The sequence below is a fragment of the Penicillium brevicompactum genome (genome assembly GCF_028827555.1).
Source record: "Penicillium brevicompactum strain IBT 35665 chromosome Unknown utg000006l_segment0_segment0, whole genome shotgun sequence".
In the NCBI taxonomy this organism is placed as follows: domain Eukaryota; kingdom Fungi; phylum Ascomycota; class Eurotiomycetes; order Eurotiales; family Aspergillaceae; genus Penicillium; species Penicillium brevicompactum.
The window spans coordinates 2428790-2442987 of NW_026623209.1; the positions used below are offsets into that span (position 1 = coordinate 2428790).

The 14198-nt window shown below is 50.7% G+C and overlaps 7 protein-coding genes across 7 annotated transcripts; 2 read left to right on the forward strand and 5 right to left on the reverse strand.

Annotated features, from left to right (window-relative positions):
* Positions 1-892: 892 nt before the first annotated feature.
* N7506_009120 (AAA-ATPase Vps4-associated 1 family protein) lies at positions 893-1680 on the reverse strand (the record flags this gene model as incomplete). Its single annotated transcript, XM_056958413.1, has 4 exons — positions 893-1007; positions 1057-1130; positions 1188-1466; positions 1570-1680. The coding sequence occupies 4 exons, from the start codon at positions 1678-1680 to the stop codon at positions 893-895; spliced, it is 579 nt and encodes a 192-aa protein (XP_056807803.1).
* A 390-nt stretch (positions 1681-2070) lies between these two features.
* Positions 2071-3951, reverse strand: N7506_009121 (nucleoporin NDC1; the record flags this gene model as incomplete). The annotated part of the gene is made up of 1 exon (XM_056958414.1): positions 2071-3951. The coding sequence occupies one exon, from the start codon at positions 3949-3951 to the stop codon at positions 2071-2073; it is 1881 nt and encodes a 626-aa protein (XP_056807804.1).
* A 679-nt stretch (positions 3952-4630) lies between these two features.
* N7506_009122 (SNAP receptor PEP12) lies at positions 4631-5508 on the forward strand (the record flags this gene model as incomplete). Its single annotated transcript, XM_056958415.1, has 2 exons — positions 4631-4927; positions 4990-5508. The coding sequence occupies 2 exons, from the start codon at positions 4631-4633 to the stop codon at positions 5506-5508; spliced, it is 816 nt and encodes a 271-aa protein (XP_056807805.1).
* A 367-nt stretch (positions 5509-5875) lies between these two features.
* On the reverse strand, positions 5876-6724 carry N7506_009123 (cytochrome c1 heme lyase CYT2; the record flags this gene model as incomplete). Its single annotated transcript, XM_056958416.1, has 1 exon — positions 5876-6724. One exon carries the CDS (start codon positions 6722-6724, stop codon positions 5876-5878), a length of 849 nt encoding a protein of 282 aa, XP_056807806.1.
* A 180-nt stretch (positions 6725-6904) lies between these two features.
* Positions 6905-8202, forward strand: mvd1 (diphosphomevalonate decarboxylase MVD1; the record flags this gene model as incomplete). Its single annotated transcript, XM_056958417.1, has 2 exons — positions 6905-6975; positions 7056-8202. 2 exons carry the CDS (start codon positions 6905-6907, stop codon positions 8200-8202), a joined length of 1218 nt encoding a protein of 405 aa, XP_056807807.1.
* A 348-nt stretch (positions 8203-8550) lies between these two features.
* N7506_009125 (uncharacterized protein) lies at positions 8551-8838 on the reverse strand (the record flags this gene model as incomplete). Its single annotated transcript, XM_056958418.1, has 1 exon — positions 8551-8838. One exon carries the CDS (start codon positions 8836-8838, stop codon positions 8551-8553), a length of 288 nt encoding a protein of 95 aa, XP_056807808.1.
* A 797-nt stretch (positions 8839-9635) lies between these two features.
* On the reverse strand, positions 9636-14055 carry N7506_009126 (Elongator subunit IKI3; the record flags this gene model as incomplete). The annotated part of the gene is made up of 9 exons (XM_056958419.1): positions 9636-10663; positions 10716-10995; positions 11042-11175; positions 11225-11493; positions 11543-11885; positions 11939-12092; positions 12143-12699; positions 12752-12844; positions 12918-14055. 9 exons carry the CDS (start codon positions 14053-14055, stop codon positions 9636-9638), a joined length of 3996 nt encoding a protein of 1331 aa, XP_056807809.1.
* Positions 14056-14198: the final 143 nt, after the last annotated feature.

Consider the following 14198-nt stretch of genomic DNA (forward strand, 5'->3'; position numbering starts at 1 on the left):
CAAGGACTAGGTAGGCAACGGGACCAAGAAAAGAACCTGTGATAACAGCCATTGATAAAGTCGTGCTTGGCTATACTGCCTAAACTATAGCACGTACCGGAATCTTCGGGGCTTTGAACCTACCTAATGTCCCTATTCTAGAGCTTGGTACAGAGGTATACATGTGGACTAGAAGGTCTGTGCAGCAAACGATCCGGCTGAGTTCCGCGATGCTTTAATAGAGTAATTGTCGGAGAAGACGGGAAAAAGGCAAGTAAGCAACCTACTAGGGCTGATATCGTCTTATGCTCGATGAGGGGTATGTGAGCTTCGCCCCAGTCCTAAACAGGGCCCATCTTGGCGCTTATTCCCCCAGCCTTGTGAGAATAGGCAAAGGTCATACGGTACACAATATCTGTGATTGCTCGACAACCCCCAAGCTTTTATGATCGTGGTACTCCGTATACAACCAAGGTTGACAAGCAAGCAAGACAAAGCGGCATCGGGTACTCAGCAAGAGAAGAATGTCAAGAGGAGCCAAAGGCGTTTCGCACATGGATTGAAGGCCAACAGTATGTCGCGTCATTTGACTTGAGTCTGATATGTTTTTCGCTGGTGGTTGTATGGATGAAACCATGCGAGAGACTCATTATCCTGTAAGACTAATGTCTCATTTAATATGCATTGCAGGATTGAGAAAATTCGTGTTGCAGAGGAAATGATCACGTCAACCGTTCACATTGTTAGTGGTTGAAGGAGCATACATAATTGTTGTGTCATTTCTTCATGGCGTGAGCCTGCCTGCTAGTGTGCGTAGGGCTCAAGTGCCCCATGTTGGCACAGGAATAGACTGGTCGGTTGGATAAAATTGATCCATGGAGACAAGGACCACACGAAAGAGAGACGCAGGCGTCTATGGGTTTCCAGTTGGCACAGAGGGAAACAGTGAAGGGTTCTTCATCCTTTCCTGGTTTCGTTTCGCCATTTCGATGCTGCGTAGTCGTTCGATCCGCATTTGATAAAAGTTCCTGTTCAATGTTTAGGTGACAAGATTCACAAGCATGGGTCAGTACATACTTGTGCAAAGAAAAGACTCGAGGAGAGTCATCCGGTTTCGTCTCTGTGCCACTTCCCTTTTGAATAGATGCAATCTGACGAGTCAGCCAATCCATCACATGAATTCTGATGAAAAGAATGAAAATACTTACTTTCTCATCTCTCTCCTTCTCATCTTTGTTACTTGTCTCGGAAGTATCTTTACCTTTATCTTTAGAGTCGTCTTTATCCTTATCTTTCTCGTCTTCATCCTTGCTCGAGGCCTTCCGCTCCTTCTTGCGACGCTGTTTCTCTTCATACTCCTTCTTGACCTTTTCTATCTCTTCGGCCATTGCAGCATCTTTGAGACGTTTTGCTTGACCCTCTGTGTCGATGATAGGAGAGCAGAAGTGCCGATCTTGAAGATGTGCGGGGCACACATAGAAGAAGTCCTGAGAGCACCTTAGCAATTTGATCTACCTTGAACGAGAAATCCAGAGAAAATCGCAGCTCAATATGCTCATTTTCCGATTAATGGAATGTGGTACTCCATACCTTGTTGTCTGGAGTGATCATCACAGTGGTTGATGGTTTGTAGCAGATCATGCATGCTTTAGCGGAGGTCTCTGCGACACGGCGCACGTGGTAGACATTGGTTAACGACATAATGAAACACAATGAAGCCCAGGTCGGTCCAAACTTGTATTGCCGTCGATAGCAGCGGTGGATTTGGTATAGTCGCGGGTGGGTGTAAATGGGGTGCGGAGTAGGTGCTAGCAAAATAGGCGTCATGTGATCCATACTTGTAGTGCTTCACATATTACGCAACCTTGGAACCTTTCGATAGGTAGGATCTTTTGAGGGAAAAAAAGGTATTTGCTTCACTAGATCTGACATTGGCTTTCCAGCCAGTACCTGACACCTAACACAGAACAGAACGCCTAACCATGCATATGTCCACCGAGGCCAACCTCGATAGCAACTACCAATAACAATAAGAAAGAAGTATCGAAGATCATAAAATATAACGAGCATTAGGGCGATTGAAGTGAAAAATCATGATGAGGGCTCCTCTGCTTCAATACCTGCCGCTTCTCTCGCTAGTCTCAAATCTTTACCCGCCACGCCAATGTCCCGCAGATACGGCTTAAAGGCTGTCAGCAGATCATTGAGACTGCTACGAAGTGTAGTGAGAAGAATCTCGACTTCTGGTACCCGGCGGGCATCTTCTTGTGCCTGGGGGTTGCTGGATGGTGGGAAGTTGACATCGGTCCAGTGCGCGTCCAAACCACCCTGGTGAGCGAATGCATCCAGAGAAAGAATGGTTTGGGTGAACAGTCGCACCGCAGCGGGAACATCGGCCTGGACTTTGCCGTACGGGTCCTCTGCCAAACTAGCAACAAGTAGGCGAGTCAAACACTCCACAGCATCCACTATCGAACACAAGGAGGATTCGGGAGTTCCAAATACGATGGAAGACAAACGCTGAGAGTATGTCTGTCGGAAAGGTTGGCCAATGGGCGAGCGGAGGAACTGGACCAGAACAGGGTTTACATCCTCTGGTTTGTAGGTCGTGGATGGGCCTCCGGTCAGGAGCTTGAACTTCTGGGTAGAGGCAAGATATTTCTGCTTTTGCTCGGGGCTAAGCACGGCTGAAGATGCACGATCAAATACATCACGGACCCTGGCTCGTGCAGTCGGTGTCCAGTCCTCTGACTGACCGAAGGACTTGGCCGTTGAGCTGAATGCATCGCCAAAGCGGTCCTGACGAGACGTAGCCTTTGGCGCAGTGGTAAAAATATTGTCATCTTTAATCGGGTCTGTCAGGCGCGGAAGATTGTGGAGAACAGGTTCCGACTTCTCGGCCTGCATAACTGGCTTCGCAGCTGGGGCAGGGTTCTTGCTCTCTTCAATGCGGATGTTGACAGCCTGGATAATCTCGGTGGTAGAAGCAAGGACCTGTGACCACGCAGATCCACCCTCGCGATCGATTTCGTTGAAGATTGTCTTGCGGCGATCAGGAACGCGCTGACTGATCAATCCAAGTTCCCAGAGAGCGAAAGTCTTCACCACCTCCTTCTTGGCCTTAAGTCCATTGAGGAGGCTGCCGTTGGGGTCCTTGGCATCTGTTGTGAGCGGCTGACCCCGTTTCAATGGCTCCTTGCCAATGAAAACGGAGTAAAAGAGGTTGGAGCTTTGCCAGCAAAGGACTAGCAGGAGGCCAGGAAGCAAGGTTCGGAAGAAGAAGTAGGGGAAAATGGTAGGAATAAAGCTTTGGGGCTCGGCTGCCGATCTTTGGAAGCTCCAAAACAATTTGGCCATGTACAAAGACCAGCCCCAAGCGGCCTGTCTGAAGAAGATGGGGTACACCAAGAGCGTCGCTCCTGCGACAGTGATGGCACGTACAGCTCCATCTGCCAATTGTTGAGGTAGAGCTGCCTGAAGATATTTAGAGGTCGGTTGCACTGGATGCGTGCGCTCATCGTTCTTCTTTGAGCTCTGCTCGGCAATGGGGACGGGAACACGGTCGTAGTCGTGGTATAGGTGGAATACTGCCTGCACGCACGCAAGGAAGATATGGAAGGAGTGGAGGTAAATGGGTCGTTCATTCAAGGTCGGGCGTTCGTGTGGTCTGCCAAGTTTGACCAGCTGCAGATTGGCATCAGGCGATGACGACCAAACGTAAATCAGGGTGAACCACCAAGCCGAGAAAATGTACCAGCCAAAAGTTTGTACGATCTGGAATATAGAGAAAGACCTGAAGACTTGGAAGGAGGATCCAGCGGTTCTCGGACCGATATGCATTTGGCCGACGCGAAGGACGAAGATGGTGAGGGACGAGATGTAAAGCAGGGCGGTCCGAACACCGCAGCTACCAATTGGGAACCATGACCAGAAGACTAAGATATGGTAAGAATGGGTGCTCGAATTGCTCATGCGTTTGCAACTCATGGGTGGGGGCAAACGACTGATCGTCGAGGTTCAGTCGGATGATGCTGTAAGATACTCACAGGATGATTTCTCCCCGATCGCAATCGCAATAATATAGCAAACCAGTAGTGAAAGTGCAGACGCATGTACAAATCTGCGGTGTAAGGCCGAGGTCAGGATTCGCCTGTACGGCCGAGTCTGAGGAGCAGCCATAATGCAAGCTTGAGAGTGGGATGCGCTCGTGAGGAATGAAGACGGTTCGGTCAAATATTAGCGCATGATCAGAATGACCGTTCTAACGAAAGCTTCGCAAGCTGAAGAATAGGATTGGCAAGCCAGCGACTATGTCGAGGAAGGGTCACGGCTGACAGCAGGTGGTGGTGGGCTTTGTCGGACAGAATCAGTCGACAGCTAGGTCCACCCAGGAATATTTTGAGGCATCAAAACACACCAGCCACATTAGTTCACGTGACAGAAGTGGCGCATTTGTCTTCCAGCCACCAACACTAGTCCAAATCAGAGCTAGCGCCAAGTCAGATAACGTCATGTGAGGGCGGTCTGCAGTCCAATCACCTGCCTGGTCATCGAAGGCACCAGGGACCTGCAGATAACTCCGCTCTTGTTGACTCTACTTTTGATTCTGCTTGAGCACTCACTCACTTGTTGCTCATTTAATACATGCAAAATGTCTTATGACCGCCTCGACTCACTGGAGGCCCAGCCTACCACTATGCGCAGGGATGAAGACCCGCATTACCGCGACGATCCGGACTTTGACCGTCTGGCCGTACAGCTTTCAGACCAGTTGTTTGAATTGACTGCGAACATCACCCGTCTATCCAACCAAATTGGCCTTCTTGGCACCAAGCGAGATACCGAGCGTGTGCGCGAGCGAGTCCATAATTACCTTGAAGAGACTCGGACAGGGTTTCGGGATGTAGGCGAAGGAATCAAGCAACTCCAGACCTGGGAGGACGTCAACGTATGCTATATCTGACAATTCTTTGAACGAACAAATTGCTTACTGTCATCTTCTTGTCCCAGCCCTCTCAGAAATGGACTCAGCAGAAAATCTCGAACGAGTTCAGAAACACCTTGGACGAGTTCCAAACAATTCAGCGCCGCGCGCTTGAGAAGCAACGTGCCTCGGCAGTCGCCGCACGTACAGCAATTGAAGACGGCGAACAACCAACTTCAGACAATGATCTCCTACTGCAAGAGCAACAGCTAGAAGAGCAGCATCGCATGGCCAACCAAGGCGAAGTAGACTTCCAAGAGTCGTTGATTATTGAGCGCGAGACGGAGATCCGAAACATCGAGCAAAGCGTCGGGGAGTTGAACGAGCTCTTCCGAGATGTTGCGCACATCGTTACAGAACAGGGAGGGCAGTTGGATATCATTAGTGAGAACGTTGAGAACGTCACTCAGGACACACGGGGTGCAAATGTCGAGCTCCGCAGCGCCAGCCGATATCAGAAGAACGCAAGAAACAGAGCATGCTGCCTCTTCGTGATTCTCGCCGTGATTCTCGCTATTATCGTGCTTGCAATCGTGCTTGGATAGATGTTCCCCCAGCCACCTCCTGTTGTCTTTCCTCGTGTCTACCACGGTTTTTGTCTCTTTTCATGTCATGTATGCGCACGATATCCCCCTTGCAAGATTTCACTTTATCACTAAAGCATCCCACCTTTCTGCTTTATTCCAGCCTTCTGCTTCTTTCGCATTCGCCTAGCAACCTTGACTGTATATGGAACGGAGAATATTAATTCATCGCTATCTCTCAATCCTCTGGTTCTATGTTGTACAGAATAAACGTGTTGTACATGCAAAATACATCCAAATGGGCCCCAAATTCCTGGCCATGCTCCGTTGTCGCCTTTTATGTGCAGTTGAAAAGTATGTGTGCCCCAGAGCCAATGTCCCGAGAGGCTCACAGGCCCGTAAATCGGTTGAATCTCAGTCTCCAGCCCTCATAAGAGTTCAGCTTGGGCCTCACGTCGAGGAAGAAGCTGAGTTTTCCAGTGCCAGCAGTAGCGGCCAGGCCGGAGGTGCCATTGCCTGATGGCTTTCCTTGATAGAAATCAATAACATATTCAACTCTCTCGCCTCCACAGCGCTCTACAACCCAGTCATGTCGATCGAATGGGTGCTGGTAGCCGAGCCATCCATTGATTCGCGCACGAGGACTCAGGTATTGTGGATCGACACCGAGCCCGCGGAAGGAGTATAGTTTGGGACCTCCACATTTCTTGCTTCCGGGATCTGAAGAAGGACCCTTCTTCTCCCAGTCGAGGATTTGATCCCATGCGCGCTCATTGACGGCGTTGTGGATCGGGATGATGGAGGCCACTGATGTCGCGAGTTCGGTGGCGGTTTCGGTAGAGCCGGGCGTGTTACCCTTGCGCATGAGAGCCTCGAAGAATTGCTTTTCTGAGGGATATATCCAGTTTCCGCTGGCTTCGTCGCGGCCAGTTTCGGATTCGGCGTTGGACGGGGTGCCATGCGATGCGGCGTATGGGGATTGGCCGCCCTTGTTGGCTTCAGGGCAGGCACTCCCTGAGCTAAAATCACCGGCTCGAGGGATAGTGCTCACTTCGCGATCCGTTGATAATGGGCGTTGCGACTTCGCAGATGGCTGATCGGGTGCATCGGAGTTCGGAGGGTGAGGCGCCTTGCCATTCTGTTGCAGCCAGACCTCGCGGGTCTTATGATCAACTGGACATGTTGCTGCAGGTTGCTCTGCAGGAGGTGCAGAGGGTGTACTTGCTGCTGCTCCCATCGTTGAATAATTGGGGGTCAATGACTGGAGGAGAGTGATCGGCGCATCAACACTAGACTTTTGCCCTCACCGCCTGCAAACAATATTAGTGCTGGACCCCAAACAATCCTCCCCCTTTGCGCTGCATTGTCGTCTGGGAATATTTGAGAAAATAAATTATTTGTCTGATTTGAAGCAAATATGGCATCTGCATCTGACCAGTCTGTTTACCGGGCCACAACCACGGCCCCCGTTAACATTGCCGTTATCAAGTAAGTGAAACTCACCACCTTGGAATGCCCCTCATCACCGAGATGCCTGAAGACCCTCTATGCTGACAGACTTTCTTTAGATACTGGGGAAAGCGTGATACCACTCTTAACCTCCCGACCAACTCATCTCTTTCGGTCACTCTTTCTCAACGCTCTCTCCGCACCTTGACCACTGCCTCCTGCTCTGCTGAGTATCCCACTGCGGACACCCTGAACTTGAACGGCAAGCCTCAGGACATTCAGTCTTCCAAGCGTACCCTCGCTTGTATCTCCAACCTTCGTTCTCTCCGTAAGGCTCTTGAAGATGCCGACTCTTCGCTCCCCAAGCTCTCTGCCCACCCTCTCCGAATTGTCTCCGAGAACAACTTCCCCACCGCTGCGGGTCTAGCCAGTTCCGCTGCCGGATTCGCTGCCCTGGTCCGTGCCGTTGCCGACCTTTACCAGCTGCCTCAATCTCCCAAGGAGTTGAGTCGCATCGCCCGCCAGGGCTCCGGATCTGCATGCCGTTCCCTCATGGGCGGATACGTCGCCTGGCGCACGGGCGAGCTTGCCGATGGCAGCGACAGCTTGGCTGAGGAAGTTGCTCCTGCGTCTCACTGGCCTGAGATGCGGGCTCTTGTTCTCGTCGTCAGTGCTGAAAAGAAGGATGTCCCTAGCACCGAGGGTATGCAGACTACCGTGGCCACCTCGGCCCTTTTCGCCGAGCGTGCCCAGAATGTTGTCCCTGGTCGTATGACTGCTATCGAGACTGCTATCCAGGCCCGCAACTTCCACGACTTCGCCGAGATTACTATGCGTGACTCCAACACCTTCCACGCTACTTGCCTCGACTCCTGGCCTCCTATCTTCTACATGAATGATGTCTCTCGTGCTGCTGTCCGCCTCGTGCACGATATTAACAATGCCGTTGGCCGCACTGTCGCTGCCTACACCTTCGATGCTGGCCCCAATGCTGTCATCTACTACGAAGAAAAGGACTCTGAGCTCGTTGCTGGTACCGTTAAGGCCATTCTTGGCTCCAACTCTGAGGGCTGGGACGGTGTTTTCTACGAGAGACTTGCCGGAATCACAGCTCCAGGTGTCGCTCTTGATAAGATCGACCCCCGCGCAGTTGAGGTCCTGAAGGACGGCGTTAGTCGTGTTATTCTGACCGGTGTGGGCGAGGGCCCTGTCTCGGTCGAGGACCACCTTGTCAGCGAGACAGGTGAGATTCTCAGCACCCTCTAAGAACATTTAGATGGGCCATTGGTGTATCTATCCTGGGTGACCGTGAAACGTTCCACGGCCTGACAGATACCCCACCGTGCCTTGTGCATGGGCCAGACTTGGGATTCCGGGCTTGCAATATTTGATGCCGATATTATCTTCGCTGTATCTTCATTTTCGGAACTTTATTAGAACATAATCATACCATCGCAGCGCGATTCAATAATAGACTTATTCCATTCAACATACACGGTTCACAGATAGCACGACGTACAAGCTCCTTGCTGCCATGAGAACCAACAAAGTACACCTGGTCATGGTTGATGTCCGAAAGCTGCTCCCGGCATATGCAGGTTTTACTAGGCGTTCTCAACATGCATGGCAATCGTCACAGCGCCTGAATCCGAATCCCAGTGCCTGACAGAACTCAATGAAGTTGGTTTGCTCATTGCCTGCATACAGACAGCAGCCCGAGAATCCGCAGCCGCCCTCGTTGAAGTCGCCCCCACTAGAGCGACACGCTGAACGAGTGTTGCCAGCGATGCCGCTGCAAGCACATTTGATGGCCCTACGAGACACTTCTGGGGCTTGCACCTGGGCTGCCGAGAGAACGCTCGTGCCTAGGAGGATGGCATAGGGCACAATGCGGAGATGCATGGTCTGAGTAACTAGTATATTGAGGGGCTTGGAATTGTCAACAGGGCTAACTATACCCAATCGAGTCACTCACCTTCCAATATATTGGTTATTTGTGATGGTGTTCTCTCAGTCCTTTCCTATGAGTCTAATCGCGGCCACGGCGATTTCTTATATCCTGATTTTGAACAGTCTACTCCGTACCTGTTGACTTGATATTCTCAAGAGCACAACAGCTCCATGTAACATCATTGTGTCAGAGTGACAGTGGCAGAATCCAGTGTATCACTCAATTTGATGGACATGGTATACTTTCGTCTTGGCAGGACATTCCCACTGATTTTGATACTACGCGAATTAAGTTTCCTAAAAGAGACGAAGTAATAGCCCTAGAGGTAACCTAAATTCGAACATGCCCGGGTGGTACACGTGAGATTGAATCTTGGAAACAATGAGCCAGAATAAAGTGTGCTGTACAAGGAGACTAATCATCTTGAGTGGAAATACTGACCATTATGTACTGCCCGATCGGCAGTGTGACGGTACTTTGCACTTACCAAACAAATTTTGTCGGACATGCACCAGGGCAATCTATGGATCCGATTAACCTTCCAAGGCCCCGGGGTTGGAAAGAAGATTCCAAGGTTGCGGCCTCGAAACTGCCTAGGTGAGCACTATGGGGTGTCTCGTAATAGCCCCCCATGGTAGGGATCAGCTATGGAAGGCAATAGATATAAAAGACACAGCTCCATATTTCTAAGAATGATAATCATGATTTTTTTGGATATATGAATGCAGATACAGAATCGCCAATCTCCTCAGGCAAGCAAAGAAGACTTTCTCATCTCTTTGACAGCAGGGATCTCTTTGACGCGAGCAGCACCCCCACCCTCAACGATAGCAAGGCTTTCTGCCAAAACATTTGCTCCTGCAGTGGTAGATGGGCCAGCATCGGCATTCTCATCTTCCTCCTCTTCACTGGTCTTCGCCTTAGGGGGAGGGATTTCAAATACCTCGTCCCGGCTATCGGCACACATAGTCAGGACTTCTTGCAGCGCCCTTTCAACGGCGGCAGCACGCTCGCGCATGCCACGACGCAACAAAGCATCAACAAGAGTCTCGGTCTCTGATATGCTCGAGTTGACCCGCTCAATGAGTCGTCGGACACTGTTGACCAGGTACTCCTCTTCATAAACAGTGCCCTTTTTACCGCTAGCGCGTTTGCGCTCCTCGCGACGGCGGGTCTTGGATGTCTGCCGAGACATTCCTGTCTTGCCGGTCTTACCGGTGTTGCCCGTGTATCGAGTGAACATGGAACGGCCAGCAAGAGTCGAGGCATTTGTGGGGGCTAGTGAGACGTTATCGGGGATGTCGACGCCGCCTTCACCGCCAGTAGGATCTCCACCGAAGAAGGCGAGAGGGTCTGCTGCGCGAAGCCGACGGAGCTCACGCAATCGGGGAACTTGGGCATTGAGCTGAGATCTGCAATCGGCAAGTAAATCGGTCATGTTGCCCATTGCTTCCGCGAGACCTGAATCGACGATTTCGGCGACCATGTCCTTCTTGCCGTGAAGGGTGAGAAGGCGAGCGGCATCAGCGAACTTGGATCCCCGACAGAGAAGTCGTGCGGCCGTGATATAGTCTTTCAAGTGATCAGCGTAGATCGTCGCCGCTGAGACGTAGTCCTTGTTCTCATCAACAAGGGTGTTGATGAGAGCCTCAATGTGGTCAGCCAGCTCCTCCTCTGGGAGAGACGCCAGCATGGCACAGTACAACGACTCGCGCCATTTGTGCGCTAGGTTATAGCACTTGTAGGCACTGTCGTATTGCTCAAGAGACTCGTATGCTGTGTACAAAATTAGCAAGGTCTCGAGATTGGGAGAAGTGAGGCCTCTTACCAATGGCAGCGTCCTTGTATTTAGATTGACCTTGGAGATAGTCTGCATATAGCTCGGTGACTTCTCGTTGTTGCTCGCTTTGATACTTGTAAAGCTCCAGAGCTTCCGTGTACAAGACATGCTTGACGATGTATGCCCTGATCTCCTCGTGGGCATTGAGAGCATATAGATGGTTCAAAGCCTTGGTGAAGCGAGTGAGATGGTTGTCAATTTCAAACTGGCGTCGAAGTTCAGGCAGCTGTTGCAATTTTCGCAAGAATGGCAGATACTCGCGAGGGTCCTAGATTTTGTTAATGCCGTCTTACTACCTTGCGGGACCTTCTTACCATCTGGGCCTGCTGCGCAACCATCAGGGTTAACTCCAGGTCATACACACCCAGTGCGTGAGAGTAGAGGCGGTGGGCATCAGTCAAGAAACACATATGTTCAATGGCATCTTCAGCTTGCTCAGGGTTTTGTGCTGTTGTTTGATTAGCCAACAGGTTTGATATTGGAATTGTGATACATACTTCTCAATCCTGCTGCGAGTGCAAGTCCAGCCTCCATGTCTGGAGGGGACTTGCATACATGCGCCGTGATCAGATTCTGCAGGTTAGTGTCAACGCGTGATTGAAGAGCTGTCAAGAAGGCATCACAGATCTTGTTGATCTTGCTGTCCTTCTTGCCTTGCTTGATCACAGGGGGAGCGGCTGGAGCATCTGGCTGTGCGACTGCCGCAGAGACAGTTTGAGAGATTTTGAGAGTGTCTTTGTATAATGTTTGTGATACATCGTCCTCGCTATGTATATGTTAGTAAACGTTGATTTGAGAAGGGGCTGTTCACGTACGACAGCCGTGAAATAAAGTCGTCAATATAATCAATCTTTTTCACTTGGTCAACAAATAAGGAGATGTTCTCCATGAACTGTTCGGGGGCATAATCATGCAGAATATTGAGATCAACCATCTGACTCCGGCAAGCAAGGAATGCAGATCGGTATTTCTTCTGGTCGATGAATGTGCGGATTCCAGCCAACACCAAAGCGCGGGGGTAGATGGTCTCAATGTTTCCTCGAGGGGCCTGGAGCACGACCGCAAAGACGGAGGGCATCACGGAAACCAACTTGGAGCCACGTTCGATACTTCTGCAACGTTCATCGGTCTCAGGGGTGTCATCAGGAACTTCCATCTCTGCGTGTATTGTAAGATTGTTGCTCATGAGTATGTTTGGTTCTTGATCTTACCATTAACATGGTTCAAATGAACAAACTTCAGTAGGTGCTGGGAAGTGGTGAACAAGAGGTGAGACGGAGTCACGAGGAAAGATGTGCAGTTCCGCGCGAGGACTCTCTTGTTTGCGTATAAGCCACCAGTCCTCGTCATTGTAATGAGGATGCGCTAGAAGAGTTAGCGACTAATTCACTTTGTAGAGTGATCAATTATCATACCTCTTCATCAGAGATAGAGACAGCACGAGCCCAATGACTATCGACATTGGGACTCTCCACCCAGGGGACGATATCAACGCCCTCTGGTGATGCCTCGAGACTTGAGTAGTTTGCAGGCCGGGCTGGTTGATGGGTGTGTGACAGCCAAAGAGCCTGGTGTCCAATTCCAGCGAAGATTGAAGCCAGTTGCTCGGAGTCTGCGGTTTGATACACCGACTCGGTGACTCGAGTTTCTAAGTGAGTCCGCTCAATATGGCTAGAGCTCGGTCCATCGTCCTTGAGCACATAAACCTCATTGTCACCTAAGAAGGCAATCTGTCGTGGGCGAGTAGCTGTGGTATCTGACAAGGGGTAGCTTGACTCGAGGATCGGAATTGGAACTGGTCGACTCTTCAACGACCAGAGATAAATCGAGACTCTGTTACTCATGAGTACGGCAATTCGGCTTCCCGATTTGCTGAATGCCACATCAATGGCGTTGGACTCTAAAGCCAACTCATTGTGCGCCATGGGAGGTGGCACACCAGCGAGACGCAGTGGGGTCAATTTGAGGTTCTCTGAGAATTGCAATCAGCGTTGTTCTTAGCCGCGCGTTCCAGGATCACTTACTTCCATCGATGACTGCAGTAGCACCGACATCGTCCGGGATGGATGTGGATCCGTGGGTGATGTCGAACACATAGTCCGCATCCATTATCGAACCTGATGCGTCCAGTTAGTTACCTGCGTTTTTCTTTCTCTCTTTCCTTTTTTGTAAACCGGAAATCCATCTTACCTGATGAACCAGCGACAAATCGCAATGCCTTCTCTTGGTGCCATTGGAAGGAGTAGGGGAGCGGGTAATTTGAATCAATTGAGATCGGAATATCTTGCTTCAAGTACCAATGGTAGTTACCCGTAGTCCAGAGCTGCACACGATCTTGGAACTTGACGGCAAGTACAGTCGAATCGACATTCCAGGCAAGTTGGATGCTGGAAGCCCAAGAATTCATCTCCGCCTCAGTTAGGCGAAGGGAGAACTCGCCATGTCGAAGTCCATTCCGCTCAAAGAATACCACATCGACTCGGTCCTCGAGTCTTTGGATTCCTGCGATGAGACTTCCAGAGGGACGCCAGCTCAAGGCGCTTTCCAACCCATCGACAGGCTCACTGACACTGTCTAGAGTACCCTCTCTGGAGTAGACTCTGATGACGCGGCGGGCATCTGCTTCGATACTATTGACTGCAACAAAAGCGCCATCTCCGCGCCAGCTGATGGTAGTGCTGCGATCGTCGTTGCTACTCAGGATACCTTGGTCGATTTTCTCTGGCACAGTCGGATCCCGAAGAGCCTTGGCTCGCTTTCCTTGGAACTGAGTCTCTTTCTTACCCCATCCTACTGACACATGCTGTGAGCTTTGCATGTCCTTAGAAGTGAGGGTGATATCGGCCACGTTCTCGAAATCTCTGGTCATGTATAAGAATGTCTGAGCTCTGGTAGTGAGAACCAGCATCTCCTCATCTGGTGACCATGCTGCGGCTGTAATTCCCACATCAACCGAGCCAACGATTTCAATTTTGTCCTCGTCGGGAAGGGGTTCTTCGCGGACAACAACGATATCTCCTCCCTCCAGCACAAGACAAGTTGTCAGACTGTCCGCAAAGAAGTGCAGAGAGAGTACACGGTCACATGCCAGATCTGGCAGAGGACACGGAGCATCCCAAGATGCAATGCATTCCAGTGCTTCGGGAGAGAGGGGATCTGTCGAGATGACCTCGGGGCGCTTGCGCCGCACTTCTATGATTGGATTGTTCTCAGCGGGACCAAAGGTACACACGACCGAGTCTGACGAAGTATCCCATGTCGTGGCAGTCAAAGGGAGCTCGCCCTCGATCTGCGTCTCAGTGAGGCGCACATTTCTGAGGTTGCGCATCTTCCAGGAACGGGTAACTTTTTTTATGCAGCGGTTGTTACCCCACCATCAATCGATCAAGAGTACCAGGTGCACGGATTTGGGGGAATAAAACGCAGATTCAACCCCAGAGAACAGCGTATTGTTTGCTGGTATGTTTTGGG